Genomic DNA, 22,969 nt, shown 5'->3' with positions numbered 1-22,969 from the left:
TGCATTTTGTGGGGGCTCTTCTGAATCTATGTATGTATTTTTCACCTAACCCTAAAGTCATTTGAGTTTAACAGGATCCTAAGTTATTCAATGGAAAATACATACATAAGGAAGACTTTTGAACTTGACGAGATCTTATATTCTTTCACATTTTTAGGACTGTGGAACTCGTACAGATATTTTTATTTATTTATTTATTTATTTTAAAGATTTTATTTTTCCTTCTTCTCCCCAAAGCCCCCCCAGTACCTAGTTGTATATATCTTAGTTGTGAGTCCTTCTAGTTGTGGTATGTGGGACACCACCTTAGCATGGCCTGATGAGCATTGCTAGGTCCGTGCCCGGGATTCGAACTGGTGAAACCCTGGGCTGCTGAAGCCGAGTGTGCAAACTTTAACCACTCGGCCATGGGGCCAGCCCCTCGTACAGATATTTAAAATTATATCTTTTTGTATTTTGGGTATCTCAAATGGCTTTCATTTTTGATCATCATACAGTCCCCAACAAGAAGTAATCTTAGGAATCTTAGAAATTCAGTTTAAAAAAATGTAGCCTTCATGTATTCATATTTTCACTTAGTCATTCATTCGTTAACACATACTTATTGAATATCTGCTGTGTTCCAGTTATTTTGCTAGGTGCCATAATAAATGGCAGATTCAGCTCCATTTTCAGTATCTTCTGTAGTGATACTAGCAGTCCTGTTTAGTAAGAATTGATTACCCAAAGAATGTACACAATTCTTTCGTTGTGGAAAGCTCACTTATATTCCTTGTACTCTATCAAGGCATTTCATTCATCCAGGGTGTACTGAGTGCCTGTTACCTGCCAGATCATGTGCTAGGGCTGGAGGTGTGTATCATGGAGATGAAAGATGCGTTTAGAGGTGACGGTGCCTGTCATCTTAAGGAGCTTCTCTCCCACTGTGGTGTGGTAGTGAGCTCATCTAGAGGGGGAGAGGTTAGGAAGGACTTTCCAGGGGGAGGTAGTAATCTGAGTTTTAAAGGAGAGAGGAATTAGATGAAGGAGGAAGGGGCTTCCCCTGCAGAAGGCAGGTGTGGAAGCACACAGAGAGTTTGCACGTGGTTAGTACAATTAGAGTCTGCGTTAACGTGAGTTGGGGGTATGGCCCGACAGAAGGCCAGAGGGGAAAGATGGGGCTGGAGTATCGGGTGGGAAATGACCTTGATGCAGTGGTAGCTTTTAAGAACGGGAGCAGGCAGGCCGTCCCAGCGGCCACAGAAAAGAGCGCCTCGCAGACCAAGCGAAGATGCTCAAATCGTGCAGTTTATTAAATCAATTCAAAACACGCGGCAAGAAGCAAGCGGAGAGCTCTGCGCCAGGTGAATAGTTAGGATGGGGTCCCCATGGGATACACGGACCACGCACCTGAATCCCGGGCTATGCAGTGTTCTCCTGTCCCACCTCTCTGCTGTGTCAGCCCTCCTTGCTGAGGAGGTAGTTATGAGGACCAGAGTGGAGGTTAAATGGGTCTCAGCAGAGAGAAGGTGCCTGTGGCCAGCACACACTGGCTCTGTTGGAGAGACTTGAGACAAGTACGCCTGGAGGAGCTGTGGCTTCCCAGTGATCTGCTCAGAAGCTGTGCTTTTTTTTTTTTTTTTTTGAGGAAGATTAGCCCTGAGCTAACATCCACTGCCAATTCTCCTCTTTTTGCTGAGGAAGACTGGCCCTGAGCTAACATCCATGCCCATCTTCCTCTACTTTTTTATATGTGGGACGCCTACCACAGCATGGCTTGCCAAGTGATGCCAGGTCTGCACCTGGGATCTGAACCTGTAAACCCCGGGCCACCAAAGCGGAACGTATGTACTTAACTGCTGCACCACCAGGCCGGCCCCGAAGCTGTGCTTTTTATCTATGTTTCTAGGCAGAATATACATGGGGCCCTAACCGGTCGCTGACTTAGGGATGACGTAACTGTCAATCTGGAGGTGGCACAATTTGTGTCTGACTAATACTTAAGGTTTAATGGTCTATCCGTGACTTTCTGCCTAGGAGTAATACTCTCTTTTGTTCTGTCCTTTTTTTGTTCAACACATGTGTGTTCCGTTTATTTCATCTATCTTTAGCGTGTCTTAGAAATTGCTGACTTACTATATCTGATGAGTTTCATCCGTGCTGTTTTTCTTATTTCCTATGTAGCAGAATTGAATATTCTTTAATAGTATGACAAATACACATAGTACACAGATTGAAGAAGGTTTATATGCACTGATTAGGAATTTTGGTTTTATCCTGTGGACAGTAGGCCAAAACTTTTTTCTTTTTGGTGAGGAAGATTGGCCATGAGCTAACATCTGTTGCCAATCTTCCTCTTTTTGCTTAAGGAATATTGTCCCTGAGCTACCATCTGTACCAGTCTTCCTCTATTCTGTATGTGGGACACCGCCACAGCACAGCCTGATGAGCAGTGCATAGGTCCACACCCTGGGATCTGAACCTGCGAACCCTGGGACGCCAAAGCGGAGTGCATAAACTTAACCACTACGCCAGAAGGCCGGCCCACCTTTTTCTTTTTAAAGCTGAATGATCAGATTTGTGCTTTTGAAAGATCACAATCAAGCAAATTGGAGAATGGATTGGAGAGAAGCAAGCCTGGAACAGCTTGTATTCCATGTGGGGAAAGAGTGGCCTTGAAGAGTATTGGTGGCAGGAAGGGTGAGCTGGAGACAGATGTGTGAGCTTTTTGGGAGATGCCGAGGGGGTTCAGGTGGATGGTGGATCGTTGGTGGAGATGAGCATACAGCAGGAGGGGCTGGTGGAGGGGCTGGCGGGGGGGCCTCGGTGAGGAATGCAGTTTCGCTCTTCGTTTTAGTCGGCTCTGCTGAAATGACAGGCAACCTGAGCGTCTCAGTGGCTTCTAACAGCGGATCTATGTTTCTTGTTCCTGTTACACGTAGGCTCGTTAGGCTTGCTGCTGTTCTTTCAAGCTGTGACTCTGCTCTGGGCTCTGCTCTGTGCGTCCTTCCCCCCCGGGGACCCAGGCTGAAGGGGCCTGTCCATCTTGGGATGTGCCATTCTCACGCAGAGGGGAGGTGTAAGAGAGCCGGCAGAACCTCAGTGCAGTAGATTGATTTGTTTGTCCAGTAGGATGTGGCAGAAGTGACATCATTCTGGGACTTGTAAGAACTGAGACTTATAGATCCCAAGGAATCTTACAGCTTCTGCCTGAGCTCTTGGAACCCAGCTCCCATGTGGGGAAGCTCAAGTTGCCCTTGGCAAGGTGCACGTGAAGAAGAACCGAGGCGCTCGCTGGACAGTCCTAGCTGAGTTCTCAGCCAACAGGCAGCTCCAGCTTGCCAGCTGGGTGAGGGAAGCGTCTTGGAAGTGGATCTTGAGCCAGCCTAGCTGATTCCATGTGGAGCAGAGTTGAGCTGTCCCTGCCCAAATTGAGATTTGCGAGCAAAATAAGTGATTGGTTGTTTAAGCCACGACATTTGGGGGTGGCTTTTGCACCGCGATGGATAACCAGAGCACTTGAGATGTCAGTTGAAACTTCACCTTTCTGGGGGCCAGCCCAGTGGCGCAGCGGTTAAGTTTGCACGTTCCGCTTCGGTGGCCCAGGATCCACCGGTTCAGATCCCTGGTGCAGACCTATGGACTGCTCACCAAGCCATGTGGTGACAGGCGCCCCACATATAAAGTAGAGGAAGTTGGGCATGGATATTAGCTCAGGGCCAGTCTTTCTCAGCAAAAACAGGAGGATTGGCGGCAGATGTTAGCTCAGGGCTAATCTTCCTCAAAAACAGCAACAAAGGCAACAACAACAAAAACTTCAGCTTATCTTCTCAGTGTGCTGGGGATGTAAAGGGGCAGTGACAATTGTGGATGCTACTATAGGACACTTTCGACAGTGGGCCTCAGGTGCTTATGGGGCATCAAAAGAACACAAATAATATAAAAGGGTTTATGACAAGAAGGGTATTTTTTTTTTTATTGAGTTAATGATAGGTTATAATCTTGTGACATTTCAGTGGTACATAAATGTTTATCATTCGTGTTGCAGGTGTACCACTTCACCCTTTGTGCCCACCCCCCACCCCACCTTTCCCCTGGTATCCACTAAACTGTTCTTAGTCCATAATTTTAAATTCCTCATATGAGTGGAGTCATACACAGATTATCCTTCTCGCTGCCTTATTTCACTTAACATAATTCCTTCAAGGTCCATCCATGTTATTGCAAATGGAATGATTTTGTTCTGTTTTGCAGCTGAGTAGTATTCCATTGTATATATGTACCACATCTTCTTTATCCATTCGTCTGTTGCTGGGCACTTAGGTTGCTTCCATGTCTTGGCTATTGTAAATAATGCTGCAGTGAACATTGGGGTGCATAGGACTTTTGGGATTGCTGACTTCAAGCTCTTTGGATAAATACCCAGTAGTGGGATGGCTGGATCGTATGGTAGTTCTAGTTTTAATTTTTTGAGGACTCTCCATTACTGTTTTCCATAGTGGCTGCACCAGTTTACATTCCCACCAGCAGTGTATGAGGGTTCAAGAAGGGTATTTTTTATTATTTTCGGATTAACTCTCAGTTATTCAGAAAATTAAAATACCTAGACCACCCTTTTCCTTGAGCATCTGGTCAGTCACGGTTTTAAATTTCACCTGTGTGAGTTTATCGTTTCAGCTCTTGCTTGCTGTAGAATGTGTTGTCCTTTACACCGTCACTCTATTTTCCAATACCCTCTCTTAAAAGTGCCAGAAGGCATATTATCTTTTTAAGTAATCGAGGTTGGAAATGAGTTTTGTGGTGTTCCTCTATCCTCTCTCTTTCCAAACCCGAAAGACCATGAGCACAAGTGAACATCAAAAATAAGCTCCACCCTTTACTCTCGTGGGTTCACGTTGTTCGCATCTCTGTGCGTCTGGCCCTCCATCCAGTTCATTGCTAGAAGTTTAGAAAACCTAACGCGTAATTAAATTGATTTGGAAGAGGAGAACGAGGGCCAGAAAAATTAGCAACATCAGTCATCTGACTTGGTAACTGATTGTAACTTGTTTTAGTCTGGGTTCTCCAGAGAGACAGAACCAATAAGGTGTGTGCGTGTGTGTGTTTATACATATTCATATATATGTATATATATGCACTCATGCGTCGCTTAATGATGGGGATACGTTCTGAGAAATGCATCATTAGGCAATTTCATCATTGTGCGAACATCGTAGAGTGTACCCACACAAACCTAGATGGGCTAGCCTAGTACACACCTAGGCTATATGGTACTAATCTTATGGGACCACCATCATACATGCCATCTGTTCTTGACCGAAACATGAGTCACATCACTGCACAGAGAGAGAGAGAAAGAGAAATTTATTTTAAGGAATTGGCTCACACTACTGTGGAGGCGGGCAAGTCCAAAATCTGCAGGGCAGGCCAGGAGGCTGGACACCCAGGGAAGAATAGATGTTGTAGCTTGAGTCTGAAGGCAGTCTGGAGGGAGAATTCCCTTTTCCTCAGGGCGGGGGGGACCTCAGAGTTTTTCTCACAAGGCCTTCAGCTGATTAGATGAGGCTCACCCACATTATGGAGGATAATTTGCTTTGCCCCAAGTTGACTGATTTAAATGTTAATCACATCTAAAAAATATCTTCATAGTCACATCTGGACTGAGGTTTGGCCAAATATCTGGGTACCACGGCGTAGCCGAATTGACATACAAGATGAACCATCGCTTGACTGGTGGTTGAGATTTCTGTTCCCCATTTGCTGCAGAGCTCCAGGGCACCACATGCTGCGGGCGGCATTGGCAAGGGCAGTCCACAGAGGAGCCACCCCCGCTGGTTTAACCTGTGCCTTTCGGTTGAGTGGAGCAGATCCATCACTGCCTGCTGTAATCAGTGCCATCTCAAGTGGAGAGCTGTGGTTGAGGAAGGGATTTCTGTGTGCTGCTTTTCGGAGGAAATCCCTTTGTTTAGGGCTGACCAGGGCTTCCTGAGCTTTGATCTTTGGGAGTATGCTTTTTGCTTGACTTCCCCTTTCTTTCTCGACCCCTTTGTTTCTATCTGGAAGTGCCAATTGGAAGTGCCCTGTTTGCTTTTAGCCCACAGATGGATGGCAAACAGCCCCGGATGAGTATCAGTGACCGTGCGGCTCTGCTTTGATCGGAGCACATGGCGCTGCTCCGAGGCATTTGCACGGTCTGTGGCTCGGGGACCACGTTCCTAGAAAGAGGAAAGGCGTGTAGGTGGGCAAACAGCAGGCGGAGAGGAGAAACTTGATCAGGGACGTGCGTATATTGTTCTCTGGCCGCTTCCTGCCCTTCGCCCTGCCTTGTTCACCTCCCATTCTCTCTCCGTCAGACGGACGTGAGAATTTAATTATTGGCTCCTTTTACACTAAGTGCTCATGGGAGGCATCCCTCCAGCAGGGTGCCACATCAACGTTGGAGCAGCCTAATTCTTGGCTGGGTCTCCACTGGCCGAGCTCCTCTCCTCATTCTTTGATGACCAGTGATAATGCTGAGAACAAAGATGCTTTTAGCTTCATGCAGGAGGCTGCGCTGGTCCTCATGTTTCCCACCCACCCTCCTCTGGCAAGTAAGCTCTTGCCAAGATGGTCCTCCTGAGCTGACATCCTTCCTCATTCCCAGAGCTAGAAATCAACAAAATATCTGTCTGAATTGTAAGCTTCAGCTCTCATCCTAGATCAAAGATACCATCTTTGAAATACGGAGTCCTACTGAAACTTTGGTCAGGCCCGACCCTCCAGGTGAATCCTCCTCTCCTTCTGGCTGTGTGTCTGGGAGGAGGTGGGAGAAAGGGTGATACAGTGCAGGAAAAAGTGGTTAAGTTCGCACATTCTGCTTTGGCAGCCTGGGGTTCGTGGGTTCGGATCTTGGGTGTGGGCCTACACACCACTCATCAAGCCATGCTGTGGCGGCGTCCCACATACAACATAGAGGAAGATTGGCACAGATGTTAGCTCAGTGACAATCATCTTCAAGCAAAAAGAGGAAGACTGGCAACAGATGTTAGCTTAGGGCCAATCTTCAAAAAAAAAGAAAAAAGAAAAAAAGGGACCACTGTATTTACTATTGCTTTTAAACCCAGATTCACAGTAGCTAATAATAGCAGCTTTCATGAATTGAGCACTTTTTCTGTCCCAAGCATTCTTCTGGGGGCATTACATATACTCTTTAATCTCAGTAACACAACAAACCTATAAGATGACCGGTATTAATATTATCCTTATTCCTGTTTTATGAATAAAGGACCTGAGACTTGAGAGGTTCCCAGACTTGCCTAGGGCCACACAGCAATGATTAGAGGAGCTTGACCCAGGCCCAGGTCCTGGGACTCCAGGCCCTTAACCCCAGGGGGCTGCCCTTCTGCTTGTCCCAGTTTCAGATTCTTCTTTTATGAGAACTGGAAGGCTTAAAGCCCTGAATTTGGTTTGCTCTCATTTTCCTTGTCCCCCTTGTGGTGGAAGTGGGAACTGCGAGCTCCCTGGGGAGTCTTGAGTTGTTCTCACATTTCAGGAATCGGTGGGGAAGTGTGTTTAAACTTGGTTCCCAGGCTGCAGTTCCAGAGGGTCTGGAGCGCCAGGTAGTGAGTGGCGCCCAGGAGCCCGAAGTTTTTGTGTGCTCCTGGGGAGTTCTGTTGCAGCTGGTCTTGGACCCCACTTTGAGAAAAGGCGGTCTGCAGGTTACGTTATCAGTCACTGGATACTGTGGACTTATTTTCTCCTAGTTCCTCTTCCTGAACTAAAGGGCAAGTTCAGTTTTTCTTGTGTCTGGGGAATGGCCCCTTCCCCTTTTAGTTCCTTGAAAAGTGGTTGTGACTTTAATTACTTTTTTTTTTTTTTTGAGGAAGATTAGCCCTGAGCTAACTGCTGCCAATCCTCCTCTTTTTGCTGAGGAAGACTGGCCCTGAGCTAGCATCCATGCCCATCTTCTTCTACTTTATACGTGGGACGCCTACCACAGCATGGCTTGCCAAGTGGTGCCACGTCTGCACCCGGGATCTGGACCGGCGAACCCAGGGCCACCGAAGCAGAACTTGCACACTTGACCACTGCGCCACCTGGCTGCCCCTTTTAATTCCTTTTAAATGGGAGGGTTGTATGTAGTGCTTGTAAGCCCTGTTAGATAGAAGTAAGAGTGTTTGAGCCAGAACAGCCTTGCTGTTAATAAAATGCAGCGCCCGGTAATTCGTCACGTTTGACTAGAATGTGGTGGGGGGGAGCTGAAGGGAAAAGTGAAGGAGGTGGTTATTTTAGAGAAGAAAAATCTCACCCTCTCCTTTTCTTCCTCCTCCCTCACCCGCTTCTTCTCAGCTTGTGAAGTGGTCAGACTGTTGTTTGCCGTTGGCCTGCAGACCTGGGGATCCGTATCAGTTAATTGCCGAAGCCAGTGTGGACGACTTCAGTAAGCTGGGGGTGGCGTTCCTGGAAGACAGGCTCCAGATGGCTAATGGACTGATCCCCCAAAAGATCGTGTGTAAGTAACTTTAGAAAATGTTTTCATCACAGCTGGATGACATAGGTTATTAGGTTAAGGATTGTTGAGTCCTCCTGTTTGGTATGACTGCAGAGCCTGCTTATTTTCGGTTCACTTCAGTCAACAGGTTGGCTATAACCATAACAGTATAAAATTCACACATATGTCAGGTTTTTGGAGATGCTTATTCCAGAGTATATAATTAGTGCTTTTTAAATTCTTAAACAAGGATTTGTCATAATTGCATTGTCTGTGAGATGGCATGCACATTTAGAACCCATGTAGTATTTATTTCACACAATCTAATACAGTATAACTAGTTTCTACACTGTAGTTTGATTGAATGCAAATCATAGCGAGCATTACTACAAAGTTCTAAATCTAATGGTTTTTTACTTAAAATATACATACCACAATATTTTGGGACACATCTTTTTTCAGGAAACATGCAAGATGTTCTTCCTTAATTAGGCTTAAAAGCAGACTTTCTATGTCCATGAAAGTGTTCATTTGTATCTCAAGCAAATGAGTGTCACCAGCTCTGGAAATTTGTGTAAATCGCTTAATTTCCCCATCTGCATGTGCATGTGCCTAATACCATGTCAGATGCGTGGCAATAAGTGTTTTTGGAATCAGTGGTTATAGATTATATTCCAGCCCTGAGATAAGGTACCGGGAAGCCCCTTCTCCCCGGTTGATCCTATGAAATGTCCCGAGAGTGAGTTTTTCCTGAGATGTGCTTGGATAGACTCTAGTTATGTGCTTTTTTTGTTTCTTAGTCTTAGTTTCATTATATGTAGGAGATTGACACCCAAGAAATTAAATCTATAAGTAGGTAAGCAAAATCACCTCTCTGAATCTCGTCTTCTTCACAGTCACTAAGGGGACCTGGAGTTTTCCGATTCTTATGGGAAAGGTGGTGTGGAAACTTGGGGTTTCACTAGGGACCGTCTGGGGTCCCCTCCTAGCAGGCAGGAGCAATTGTGTGGGTCTGAAGGATGCTGAGATTGAGGTGGGGATGTGGTGGGAGCCGTGCAGGTGGGCCGCCCTGGACCATACGTCATGGAGTGCAGAGAGTGCACTGAGTTTGTGAACTGAGCTGCGTGACAACGCAGAAGAGCTGACTTACTGTCTTTTCCGTTCATGCCCCAGCTGTGCACTTGCAGGACTCCGCTCTGAAGGAACTTAAGGATCAGGCCTCAAACAAACAAGCTGAAATCCTGCAGCCGAGCCCTGAGGCTTCTGTTGAGAATAAGCCTGAGCTGGACGTCATGGAGCACATTGGCCAAGAGGAGCTGAAGGTTCTCGGGCCAGAAGCCACGCAGCAGAAAGGAGGTGCCTCTGGGAGCGAGCCTGCCGGGGAGAGTGACAGAGGAGTGGGCTCTCTCGAGCTCTGTCACCTCCATCTGTCTAGTTGCCACGAGTGTTTGGAGCTTGAGAACAGCACCATTGAATCCGTCAAGTTTGCATCTGCAGAGAACATTCCGGATCTTCCCTATGATTACAGCGGCAGTTTGGAGAGTATTGCTGATGATGTCTGCCCTGAGAGAGAAGGGAGGAGAGTCAACATCACGGGAAAGGCCCCCAACATCCTCCTCTACGTGGGCTCTGACTCCCAGGAAGCCCTGGACAGGTTCCAGCAGGTCCGGTCCGTTCTGGCCGACTGTGTGGACACCGACAGTTACACCCTCTACCACCTGCCGGAGGAAAGTGCTCTCAGAGACCCATGGTCAGACAACTGTCTGTTGCTGGTCATTGCCACCAGGGAGTCTCTTCCCGAGGACCTGTCCCGGAAATTCATGGCCTATCTTTCTCAGGGAGGGAAGGTGTTGGGCCTGTCTTCATCCTTCACATTTGCTGGCTTCCAGGTGACAAGCAAGGGCGCCCTGCAGGAGACAGTCCAGAACCTGCTTTTCTCCAAGGTCGACCAGAGCCAGGTGAAGCTCAGCGTCCTGAGCAGCGGCTGTGTTTACGAGCACCCTGGGGAGTGGCTCAGCCTGGGCAAGCTCCAGGGCCACCTGGAGAACGAGGACAAAGACAGGCTGATTGTGCAAGTGCCTTTTGGAACATGTGGAGGAGAAGCTATCCTTTGCCAGGTACAGAGGTTGGCATCCATGATGTGATCTTGGTGTGTGTGTTTGACTGCGAATACGCTCTAGAAGGCTGTGCATTGAAAGGGCTGAGAGTCTGTGTGGGGTGGGGTACTTTTGACCTTTGGCTGGGAATTTTTGCAGATGGTGAGTCGAAGGTTGAGATCACGGCCTTCCTGTCGCGTGAATATCCTGTTTCACCAGAATAGTTGTGATGGAGGAATGAAGCACAAGGTGTTATGGCTAATTCAGGATTGCTGGTTAGCCAAGGATTAGTCAGAAAATTCCTTTTTGTTTTGATCTATACTGGTAATAGTCTGTCTACAATACATTGGTCCGCTCTCTTTCTTCAAAGCACACTCTGGTCAATATCGTCAAGACTTTATTTATTGAGTGCCTCAGGGTGGTGAACCACGATGTTAGGAACCACGATGTAGTTGATGTCCGAGATTTGCATGAATCCTCCCCAGCTTCTGGGGTATCAAGTGTTGCAAACACCTCCAGATCCTCAGTTCCTTTATGATCTGTCACTCGTAAAATCTAAGTGCCGAGAAAAATGTCAAATAAGGGAGTATTGAAGCAATTTAGATTTATGACATATTATTACATAGGTAAGAAAAAACTGGAAAGGGAGATGACAGGAAAATGCTGCTCTCTTCCCATCCTTGGGGGGGGCCTTTGGCTCATCTATTGATTTTTTCCCCCCACTTTTTTTTCCTTGTAGTTTTTTGTTTGTTTAAGCAAATGATAGCAGGATAGACTATTTCAGAATTTCTATCATTTATAGCAAATCTTTTAATGTCTGAGGGCAAAAGTTTATGTTATAGTTAGATGGACAAATCCTCCTTAGGGATTTGATGATGTAATGAGAAAACTAAGTAGATATAGGTATTTTGCCCAAAATAGTTCCCAGGATGAGTATACTAGATTGTGTTTTATTATAGGGATCTTTTTATTGAGTTGGGGAAGTCTTTGCTGTTTTTTGTTGTGTGCTTTCCTTTCCTATCCTATGGTAGGATTTTTCCACCCCTTCTAAAAGCTAAGTCTCTTGAGTTTTCTGACCAAATATTCTTCAAGGGGGTATCGATTTGTTTCTGTACTATTCTAAAGCCCACTCATTTGTTCTTAAGGTAATTCTCAGGCAAAGATGCATATAATGAAGAAATCTGGAGATCAGGACCGATGACCGCGTGCACCCCAAGCAGGTTTCATGTAGGCTGCAAACCACATGAATTCGTTTTTGGAGGCCTAATAAATACTCCTCTTATCTTTTTGTCTGCAAGTACGGTAACTATAGTAACTGTGCATTCTCCGAAAATCCACTTAAAAACCCGACTTCCTAGAGCCGTATTTCAGTTTCGAATGGTGAATTTTGCCACCCCTGTATACAGATTTGTTCTAGAAAATTGATTCGGCACGTTGCGATCCATTTCTGTGAGTTACACAGCAAATCTGCTTGTTGCACCATTTCAATTGACCCCATAACTGTCATAAAATTTGATACTGCGTGCATTGCCCTAGAAAAAAGGCAATATGATGCAGCTTCAAAAATCAGATTCAGAGGATTAGAGTGTCATTTTTGATTTTAAATGACTTCCAGTCTCTGTGACAGGGTCAGTGTTTTCCCCTCAGGCCTGTGTCTCTACAATACCTCGCCGCCGGGATCAACCAATAAATATTATCACAGGCTGGTTAGTTTCCTCTTTCCCTGTTCAATTTCATAGTCTTCCTCTTCGTAATAAATCGAGTCCTGATGTAACCCAGTAAGAGGAGATGAAGTCCTTCAATGGCAGACCACAGCTGCACGGTAGGTGGTGGTCTCAGGGCCAAGGGGCTGCCTATCGGTGCCTTGGCCATTTGTCAAAATAGAGAAAGAGGAAATTTTGGTATACTTGCTGTACTGCTCAGGTTTGCTGGGAAAATGTCAGGCTGTGGATTAATGCAGACTTTTGGTTATCAAATAGACCAGGAGTTTGGCATGAAGTTGTCCAAATAAAGTCTCTAAAATGGTTTTAAAGATATTTTGTTTTCTTATGTAGCTTAGCACATGGAAGAAGTCCTTCTGCTTCTGTAACAGAGTTTTTTTTTCTTTTTGAGGAAGATTAGCCCTGAGCTAACGTCTGCTGCCAGTCCTCCTCTTTTTGCTGAGGAAGAATGGCCCTGAGCTAACATCTGTGCCCATCTTCCTCTACTTTTTTTATATTTGGGACTCATGCCACAGCATGGCTTGATAATCAGTGCATAGGTCTGCGCCCAGGATCCGAACCAGCAAACCCTGGGCTGCTGAAGCAGAGTGCATGAACTTAACCGCTATGCCACCAGGCTGGCGCCTATAGCAGAGTTTCTTAACCACGCTACTGTGGACTTTTTGGGCCAGATTCCGTGGTGGGGTCGTCCTGTGCATTGCGTTGTAGGGTGTTAGCACTACCCACTAGATGCCAGTATCACCCCCCTTCCCCTGTTTGTGACTGGACACATTTTTAGTCCTGGCTTTTGGTCTAGTCAAAAAACCTTAATTTTAGAAGAAGCCAAGTTACAGAAATGGGCCCATCCCTATGGTGACAGCCTTACAGCCAGAGGACGAGACATTTGTCGGATACCACGGAGGACCAGGAGTGCAAATCCAGCACACACGCTCTGGCGTGTCCTTCTGTCCTTGAATCGAGGTGCAGAGCCAGAGGTGGCCTGTCTCCTCGCTTCTGCTGTGGCAGCACCTCATCTTGAAACCAACACAAGCACTCCTCACAATGTCAGTGGCTGTCCTCCCCCTCGCTTCCTGGAACTCTGGAGGCCTGCTCGTGGGGCAAGCGCTCCCTTCCTCCTCGGCATCGCTCGTGTGTGACGATGAGTGCAGCACAGCACCCTGCGTGTGCTTCTCGACTCTTCTGTGTCTTCACTCAGTCCAGGGAGGACATGGGCCATTCATCACACTTGCCCCCTTTGCCTTGGGCTCAGGCGGGGGTAGAACTATGCTCATTTTATTTCTGCCACCTGTCAGCGTTCATCTCCAGGCTAGCCATGTGCTCATGTGCGTTCAATGTGACCTGCTACTGTGCTGATTTCCGTAACAACACGGGCTTTGTCTTCTGCAGAGCAGAGGCACACCTTTAGGGTAAGAGCGTGCGGTAGAAGGATTTGGATACTGTAAAGTGTTTCCCTTTTCACCCTCCTCCCCTGTCCGGGCCTGCTTCGAGGGCAGACTCACCTCTTGCTCCTGGCGGACAGGCTCAGTCGTGGGAGCAGCAGCCTGCCTGCAGCTGTGGTGTGGGGACGCTGTTGGACAGTGCTCTACAAGCCTTTTCAGATTGGCCTCAACTTGCAACAGTGGCACCATTTTGGGCAGTGTTTTTGGCTTGGTTAAGTCTTGGGTGGAAACTGAGAGATTTTAAGTTGCCTGAAGGCTGGCGCCTTGCTTCTTATTTTCATAATGCTCATCTAACATCAGGTGGGGAGCTCTGCATACGACAGAAGCCCACAGCTGACCCCTGGCAAGAGCAAAATAAAACAAAACCAGCATGCCTAGATTGCTTTTCTGGGGACTCAAAATTCTGAGTCCTGGGCTCTAATGCACAGTTAAAATCTGGTCTCAAGGGAGCTAGAAGTTCTCGTACATTCCTTATACCAAGACACACACCACTGATAGGAAAGTTCTAGCTCAAGGGAACTTGAAGTTCCAGTATGTTCTTTCATGTCAAGACACAGACCGTTCAGTGATAAGTGGGGGCTGTTTTGATTTTAGCTGGATAACAAAGCCTGAACTAAATACATGATGTTCCATATCTTAACATTCAGTCAGGCGAAGGAGGATGGTGGGGTAGGTCTCTCTGGGGTCCCCCCAAACCCCTCTCATCTGAATTCCTGCAAACACAGCAAACGATGACTGGGGTTCCTCTGCTCCCCAGCAGTTATGACTAATTGGGGGAGGAGTTCGAGCACGACCCTCTGTGCCTGCCCCGGTTCAGGAGCGACTTTAGTTGGTTCTCAGCACAACCGTATTTATAAATGTTTTGGTTGTATATTCAAGTTAAGTGACTTGCCCAAGGTCCGGCGACTGGTTAGCGATAAAAACTGGGACCTGGAAAGAGTTTGATTGCTATCCGGCATCGTTTCGACCACGGCCCCTCTGCCTGACAGCCACGATTCTAGTCTTCTCCTTTGAAGCTTCTTACTGCTTGTCATATGCTGTTGATACTTAGAAGGATTCATTTTTTTTCAGAAAAACTGGTAAAGATGCTGGTTCTCTTTTTTCTTTTTTGGTGAGGAAGATTGGCCCTGAATTAACATCTGTTACCAGTCTTCCTCTTTTTTTTTTTGTCCTTCCCCAAAGCCCCGTTACACAGTTGTGTATTCTAGTTGTAGGTCAGTCTAGTTCTTCTGTTTGGGCTGCCGTCTCAGCATGGCTTGATGAGCGGTACTCTGTCTGCGCCCAGGATTCGAATCAGCTAACCCCAGGCTGCTGAAGGGAGCAGGCAAACTTAACCACTCGGCCATGGGGCCAGCACCAACTGTTTTTCTTAATGTCGCTAAATGCCCCCGTTTATCCAGTGGTGTCTTTTTCCCTCAGGTGCACTTAGAACTACCTCCCAGCTCTTCAGTGGTGCGGACTCCGGAAGATTTTGATCTGCTCAAATCGAGCAATGTGAGAAGATACGAAGTGTTGAAGGAGATCCTGACAACCCTGGGCCTCAGCTGTGACGTTCAGCAAGTTCCTGCCTTAACGCCTCTCTACTTACTGTCGGCGGCCGAGGTGAGTGGGCGCGCTCAGTGGGGCGGGAGGGGAGCGCCTCTGATGCCCTTCTTCGGAGCTGACCCTTTTCCTCAGTCCTTCCATTGCAGTGGGTTTCGATTTTGATTTCCAGTTCAAAGGTGTCCAAGTATAACTAATTTTTTTGGTGTTTGTGTGTAAGGGAGGGAGAGAAGACTTGGAGTTTGAAGGTGTTAAGGTTACGGTTTTTTCCACCTAAAGGGGAAAGGTTATTGCTTTACGTGTCAGGAGCGTAGTTGGAAACCACAGTTTATTCATTTGGGATTAAAAACCTTTGTTTTGATTTGGGCCTCTCTCTTGGCGAATCTTCGGAAGGGAAAACCACGGGTTTCGCTTTGTTTGTGCTCATGTCTGCCATCTGGTGGCAGAGGGGCTCTGGAGCTCCGTTTGCATCTTTTAGCTGTATCCAGAAGGGAAAAGCTCAGGGAGGTGGGAGTGTATTCAGGAGGTTTCCCGGCCCTGTTTCTGCATTTGATGCCTGTGGTTGATACCTGCTTTGGGCAGGTTGCCGGATTCTCCAGGGGCGATTATCGCCGATCCCTTCTCTTTGCCCAGCTATCAGTTTCTTATTAATTGTGGCCAATTATTTCGTGGGTCTATTTCTGTGGTCTCCCCTAAATAGGGAAATTTGTGAGTTTAAGGATGTAACCGAGCAGTTTCAGCAAATACCTAATAGTCCATGTGACTCTGAACACCAGACTTACCTGCTTTCCCTTGAAAAGAACAAATGATACCTCCTACCCCAGCATTTTTTTTTTTGAGGAAGATTAGCCCTGAGCTAACATCTGCTGCCAATCCTCCTCTTTTTGCTGAGGAAGACTGGCCCTGAGCTCACATCCATGCCCATCTTCCTCTATTTTATATGTGGGACGCCTACCACAGCATGCGTGCCAAGTGGTGCCATGTCCGTACCTGGGATTCGAACCGGTGAACCCTGGGCTGCCGAAGCAGAATGTGCGCACTTAACCACTGCACCACCAGACAGCCCCATACCCCAGCATTTTTTTTTTTTAAGATTTTATTCTTTTCCTTTTTCTCCCCAAAGCCCCCCAGTACATAGTTGTATATTCTTCGTTGTGGGTCCTTCTAGTTGTGGCATGTGGGACACTGCCTCAGCGTGGTTTGATGAGCGGTGCCGTGTCTGCACCCAGGATTCAAACTGACAAAGCACTGGGCCGCCTGCAGCAGAGCGTGTGAACTTAACCACTCGGTCGCGGGGCCAGCCCCCCATACCCCAACATTTTTAAAAGAGGAGGAGTTCTCTTTTGGGTTGTACCTTGTCCCTTAGTAAACTTACTTTTCAGAGGAGAGCGAGCTGTGAGCTCTCTGGGTGAGATGTGCTCACTTGGAGGAGAGAGATATAAAACCTGAGAGCATATAGGATTAGGGTACCTTATAGGATTATTTGCAGACTAGATGAAATAATAGACGTGAGAGTTCTGTGTAAATTGTATTATTTATTTCTAAGATAGTGCTATGATTACTTTTATTATTATTACTCTTATTATTATTAGATGGCTGAGAGTTTGAATAAGTTGTAGGTGTAAACTATGCCTGACAAATGCCTGGTGTCTAAAAAGAGTGCAGGAAATATTTTTAATTTTAAAAGTTAATAATATTGCAATGGATGATTTTTTTTTTTATTTAAGAAACATTCTCTTGTTGTGTTTTCATTGCCCCGTTTTTGGCCAATTTGCACTCTCTTTCTTGGGTGCTCTTGGGAGTTAGCGATGTGACTTTTTTTGTACCTTCCTTGCAGGAACTCAGAGCTGCACGTCATTTATGTCTGATTTGCGTGTTCGGTTAACAGAAGGACAAGCATCAGTTGTGTCTTGGGGCTTATGAAAATGTATCAAAACAGGCTGGTCCTCAGAGCTTCCACTCCCGTAGGTGACCCACCTCCAGACCTCCCGCCTTGGAGGGGTGGGCCGAGCCATGTGGGTGAGGGTTTCTGGCCCCCAGGGACATGTGACTGTCACTCTCCTGGACCTGCTCTCTCCTTCCTGTCCTGAGCGAGGAGGGCTGCGGCCGGACATGTGAGGAGGTGCCTGCCTGCCTGCCCCGAGGTCAGGGAGCGAGAGGGACCCGGGCTTACCCTGGGCAGTGCCCGCTGACCTTTCCCGGGAACTCTTCTGACCATGCTGGTCTTGGGACTCACACCTCTTGACTCTTGGACGTAGCAGTGGAGAGGGAAGAGGATCCCAGGTTCCTCTCCTGTGAGCAGAGGTCTGAACTCTGGGCTCTTCCCGTGCTGCTTTAGGACGGGCGTGACCTGAAATACCTGAGTAGAGCCTTTGTGTTGCGTGTCTGTTTATATTAACATACACAGTGGATGCTTCGTATTTTTTTTTTTTGAAAGATTTTTATTTTGTTTTCCTTTTTCTCCCCAAAGCCCCCCAGTGCATAGTTGTATATTCTTCATTGTGGGTCCTTCTAGTTGTGGCATGTGGGACGCTGCCTCAGCGTGGTTTGATGAGCAGTGGCATGTCAGCGCCCAGGATTCGAACCAATGAAACACTGGGCCGCCTGCAGCGGAGTGCGCGAACTTAACCACTCGGCCACGGGGCCAGCCCCGGATGCTTCTTATTTTTGTCCTTTGGTTCCTTAAACTGCCTGGAGGTGGGGGGCATATGTTTTCCCCATTGATTGGCACCCCCATTCACAAACCATGGGAATGAAACGCTTGAACAAGATTAAGGCAAATATTTGTTCTATATGCACATAAACAAACACTCCACATGGACTCTAAGCCTTGTGGTCCCTTATGACATAAGAAGTTCAGAAAAGAGTGCTCACTTCAGAAATGCTCACTTCTCATTTTGGGTCCTCCATTTGGTCTGCTTGATCTTGGGTGTCTATACTGTGGATGACATTTTCCTCCCAGCTCTTTCTGTCCTGGATTTCCTTTTACTTTGGGAGCCCAAGGAACTGAGTGAGTGAGTGTATGATTGTTGTGTGGATGCTCATTTCTTATTTTTTTTTTAGATTTTTATTTTTTATTTTATTTTTCCTTTTTCTCTCCAAAGCCCCTGGTACATAGTTTGTATATTTTTAGTTGTGGTTCCTTCTAGTTGTGGCATGTGGGATGCTGCCTCATAGTGGCCTGACGAGCGGTGCCATGTCCATGCCCAGGATTGGAACGGGTGACACTCTGGGCCGCCAAAGCGGAGTGCCTGAACTTAACCACTCGGCCACGGGGCCGGTCCCTGGATGCTCATTTCCTAGTGTTGATTAACTCCTTTTAGAAGACCTTGAATCTGCTATAGAAGGAAATGTAAGAATTCAGGGTTTCAGAGTAAGTTTTCCTGGAACACAGATTCTCTGAAGGATTAGCGTGCGAATGAATGTGAAGGTTGCTGTTCACTGACTGTGATGTTCTTTCTGGAGGCAGCTGGGTGATTCCTCCTGCTCTTCTGATGCTGAGGCCGAGACATTTTGGAACACCTTTTAGCCGTTGTGCTGGGGGCTCAATTTATTTAGATGACAGATTGGGAATAGAATTGGGTCGTACTTTCGATTTGACTTTCTTTCCTGCAGCCTTCTTAATAGATCTCATTGATCCTCGTGGAAGTAAGTCACTTGGAGAGGATCTTGGCATCCTAGCATCCATCATCTGTTATGTGCGTTCCATCATCCTTAGGTTCATCACCTGCGTTAGGAATTAGATGCCTGGGCTGGCTCTCTGCTTCCTGCTCTGTGCTGTTGGGAATCAAAGATCTCACCACACGGTGTCGCTGCTGAGCTAGGCTTCCTGAAGGACAGACGCCCTGGAACCACAAAGCAGTTTTCAGAGATTTAATTTTTTCTCTCTCCATCAGTTTCACATAGTATAATTTAGGAGTTTTCCATTATGTTGGTGGCACTTTCTTTTGGGCCTGTAGAAATTATTTCACTGTCACGGTTAATAATATTCATCTTTCATTAAACATTTACTGTGTACTAGGTACTGTTATAGGATGGAACATGAAAGCACAAAATAAACACACTAGTTATCTAAATAGTTCTACAGCGGACCAGCTGTGTTTATACGGTTTGGTGCCTAGACACTCGCTCTTTATGGCAAATAGCACAGAAGATTTACAAGGCACCCGTGTGCTGCCATGTTACTGCGATATAAAGGGAAAAGAATAGTATGGTGATCCAAGTAGGGAAAAAAGGCTAATGCAGAGTGCAGTCGACCCTTGGCGTTTGCTGGGGATATGTTCTGAGACCTTCAGCGATACCCAGACACCACAGTAGCTTGTGATTTCCGCTGTGAAATCCAGTCACGTATGACTTCATGAGCATCTCCATGCGTGACACCACAAGGAAGCAACGTTCTGTGGAGGTGCACACTCTGGGTGCTGAGTTGGACGTCTTCTCTCACCAGAGGGTCTTCCCATTTAATCAAACCGCCCAGGGGCAGGATTAAAACTCGGGCCTCTGCAAAATTACGCTAAGTTAAAGCAAACCAGAAAACACAAGAGCACACATATGTCACAGGCATATGCCCATAGAGAAAAGACTGGAAAGAAATACAGTATATATAGGATATATTTCTGGGTGATGGGCGTAAGGATGATTTTTGTTGTTGTTGAGGAAGATTAGCCCTGAACTAACATCTGCCGCCAAACCTCTTCTTTTTTGCTGAGGAAGACTGGCCCTGAGCTAACATCTGTGCCCACCTTCCTCTGCTTTATATGTGGGATACCTGCCACAGCATGGCTTGACAATCGGTGTGTAGGTCCACACCCAGGATCTGAACAGGCGAACCCTGGGCCGCCACAGTGGAACGTCTGAACTTAACTGCTGTGCCACTGGGTCGGGCCCAAGGATGATTTTTAAAAATCGCTTTTAAAACTTTCTTTGTATTTTCCAAATTTTCTATAATGCACGTATTATTTTTAATAATAAGCAAAGCCAGTTATTAAAAATTAAAAAAACAAATTACTGTATGTCATTGGACTTTGAAGGCATTCTATAAATGGTCAAAACTTGAATGTTAAAAAGCAAGGACTCTGGGGCCAGCCTGGTGGCGCAGCGGTTAAGTTTGCACGTTCTGGTTCAGTGGCCAAGGGTTCGCCGGTTCACATCCTGGGTACGGACACGGCACCACTTGGCAAGCTATGCTGTGGTAGGCGTCCCACATATAAAGTAGAGGAAGATGGGCACAGATGTTAGCTCGGGGCCAGTCTTCCTCAGCAAAAAGAGGAGGATTGGCAGCAGATGTTAGCTCAGGGCTAATCTTCCTCAAAAGAAAAAAAAAGGCAAGGACTCTCGTGAATATTGATGGTTTATTTAATATTTGACATCTATATTATTTAAAAAGCATTGGCTTTGTTAGTGAATGACTTTACTCTGGTGCATGACTAGTTATAGCTCCAACTGGTAAGTTAAGTTGTGGCTCTCGTGTTAGTATGTGGATGCCTCTGGGCCTCGGCAGTGCATTTGCTCCTGTGGGTGGGAGGTGCTCCTGGTGGGAGCTCGTAATTCAAGCGCCCCCGCCCCTGCTTAGCTGTAGCAGTTTCTTGATAGAACTGTTTCTCTAAGAAGGCCGTATACGTGCTGGTGTCTACACAGTGAGCCGTTTCAAACAGATGATCTCCTTTCTGGAGCTATGGGTGGAGCGAGACTCAGGAGCACGTTACATGGTCGACTGCTGGGTTCTGTGGCGCGAGATTACCAGGCAGCCACCACACCAACCTTCTGCCATTGGGGGTGACGTGCACTTCGCAGGAATGCACGTTTACTGTGGGGGACACAAGTGTGTTTGTGAACGATGCTGAGATTTTAGAAGAAACACTTCTTTCCTTGCAGAACCTAAAGTCCAAGTGAGAAACTCATCCTCTTGTTTCCCCTTTTCTGGGCTCCATTTCCGTTTTTCTCTCTGCCAGGAAAGTGGCAGGAAGGAAGAGGGCATGCAGCACAACCACGAGGGGTTTGTGCCGAGAGGGGCAGCTGTTGATTTGGACAGACCCGACTGGAACCTGAACGCAGGGACTGAGCCTCAGCTGCCACTCTACCCCTGCAGAGCCGGCTGTCAACGGGTCCCTTTGGATCCCCCCCAGCGCGGCTGGAGGAGGAGGAGGGTGGGACCGCACAGCCTGCCCACTGTGCTCCCCTACCCCGCCTGGAGAGCGTGCGCTTCTTTCCGAAACTGCAAAGCTGGGATTCTTTCGCGCGTTGTGACTGGTGGCTAATGATTTGGGGGTGACCTGAGAGACAGAAGCAGGCGGGATGTTGGTGGGAGTCCTGCACGAGGGGCTTCAGTTCCTTTGCCTCAGGGTCAAGATGTAACCCTAACAAGAAGTGACAACGGGGTTTGTTATTAAAGCAACCGGGCAGAAATCACCATGTTGTGCATGTCTAATTTTGGTAGGGTGGGAGTCATGGGTTGGATCATATGTGCTTAAAAACAAAGACCAGTATAACATTTCATTTCCAGTCCACCTCAAATTACTTTCCCTGAAACTTTTTTTTTCCCCCTCCCCAAACAGGTATTGTTGGTAAGGATAATTTTGATATTTGTAAACGTGTCAAAAAACTGCCGTGTGCTCCCTTCCACGTGGGGAATTACTTTCTGGATGTGGTTGCTTTATGAAGAAACATAGACTAAATCATGCCACATGGTTTTTACGCCCCCCTCCTCGAACTGACCTTTGTTTAGCCCACATCCAAGTGGCTACTAACTGAGACCTTGCTGCAGAAGTTTCTGGAAAACGAGATAATTTCTCATCTTCACAGCCTGCTTTATAGTTAACCAGGTGCCTTCCCAGGGGTCAGGACCTCATCTGGATCTCCCAGTGGCCACGATGGCGGGGGAAGGCCCGGGAGGGGTCCTCACCCCTCCGAGGAGCACTGGGTTGTGGGGCTGTGGAGAGTCTCACGTAGTTTTTTGAGTTAATTAGAATTCTCCAATTAAAAAAAAAAACACTTCACTTTCCATTTTTTTGGCTTCTTTTTGGCACAGAATCCTCCCTCCCTCTTTTAATCCTAGTTCTGAATCTTGAGTGTACAGTGAGAGAGAAACTTCTTGTGTTCCTTTAAAATACAACTTCAAAAATAATTTTTAGAGGTCCAAATTAGAGAGAAACGCAGACTTCCAGGTGCGCCCTGAATAGCTTTTGACATGTGGCTGATGTGGTGGTGTGGCGGCATTTTACCATCGCGCACCAGCCACAGAGCAGCTGGCAGATTAAAGCAGACATTTAAAAGCTTTTATAGCTATGAGTGTTTTTAAGGGTCTTTCATATGCCTCTTTCTCTCCTTTCTTTCTTCCTTCACCCTTCACCCAAACTGGAAATTTATTGTTCATTTTAACTGACTTCCTGTTATCAAACATAATACCTATGGCAAAGGGGACATGATGAGTTTTGACATTGAAATGCCAAAGAAATAAGACTTGTGGTGTTTTCCTTAGCTGCCTTTATTTTATGCTATTTTAGTGGGGGAGAGGCTTTTCAGCTACTGTACGTACTGTATTTTTATTTGACTCTTGTTTCCACAGGAATATTTCAAAGGGACTCCTTCAGAGTAAATCCTTCTTGACTGCAGTTGAGGCAGTGACTGATAATATGCCGTGGGAAAAACAGACACAACTTTGGTTGTTTTCTGCTTTTATTTGGTGCTGTTGTAGTTTTGGTTTTCTCTCTGTTGCACCTCTTG

The 22,969-nt window shown here is 46.7% G+C and overlaps 1 protein-coding gene across 9 annotated transcripts in view; it reads left to right on the top strand.

Annotated features, from left to right (window-relative positions):
* The window catches only part of HLCS (holocarboxylase synthetase), a 199,811-nt gene that overhangs the window by 18,684 nt on the left and 158,158 nt on the right, over nt 1–22,969 (top strand). For all 9 annotated transcript variants that reach the window (XM_070252289.1, XM_070252287.1, XM_070252288.1 and 6 more), the window contains exons 3-5: nt 8,308–8,470; nt 9,623–10,566; nt 15,125–15,307. In XM_070252289.1, the coding sequence (XP_070108390.1) occupies nt 8,437–8,470; nt 9,623–10,566; nt 15,125–15,307 (1,161 nt within the window). In that variant the 5' untranslated portion in view covers nt 8,308–8,436. The remainder of the gene's footprint in view (nt 1–8,307; nt 8,471–9,622; nt 10,567–15,124; nt 15,308–22,969) is intronic.

The sequence above is a fragment of the Equus caballus genome, chromosome 26 (genome assembly GCF_041296265.1).
Source record: "Equus caballus isolate H_3958 breed thoroughbred chromosome 26, TB-T2T, whole genome shotgun sequence".
NCBI lineage: Eukaryota > Metazoa > Chordata > Mammalia > Perissodactyla > Equidae > Equus > Equus caballus.
Note: the sequence above shows the minus strand (reverse complement) of the source record. Positions and strands in the feature narration are given on the sequence as shown.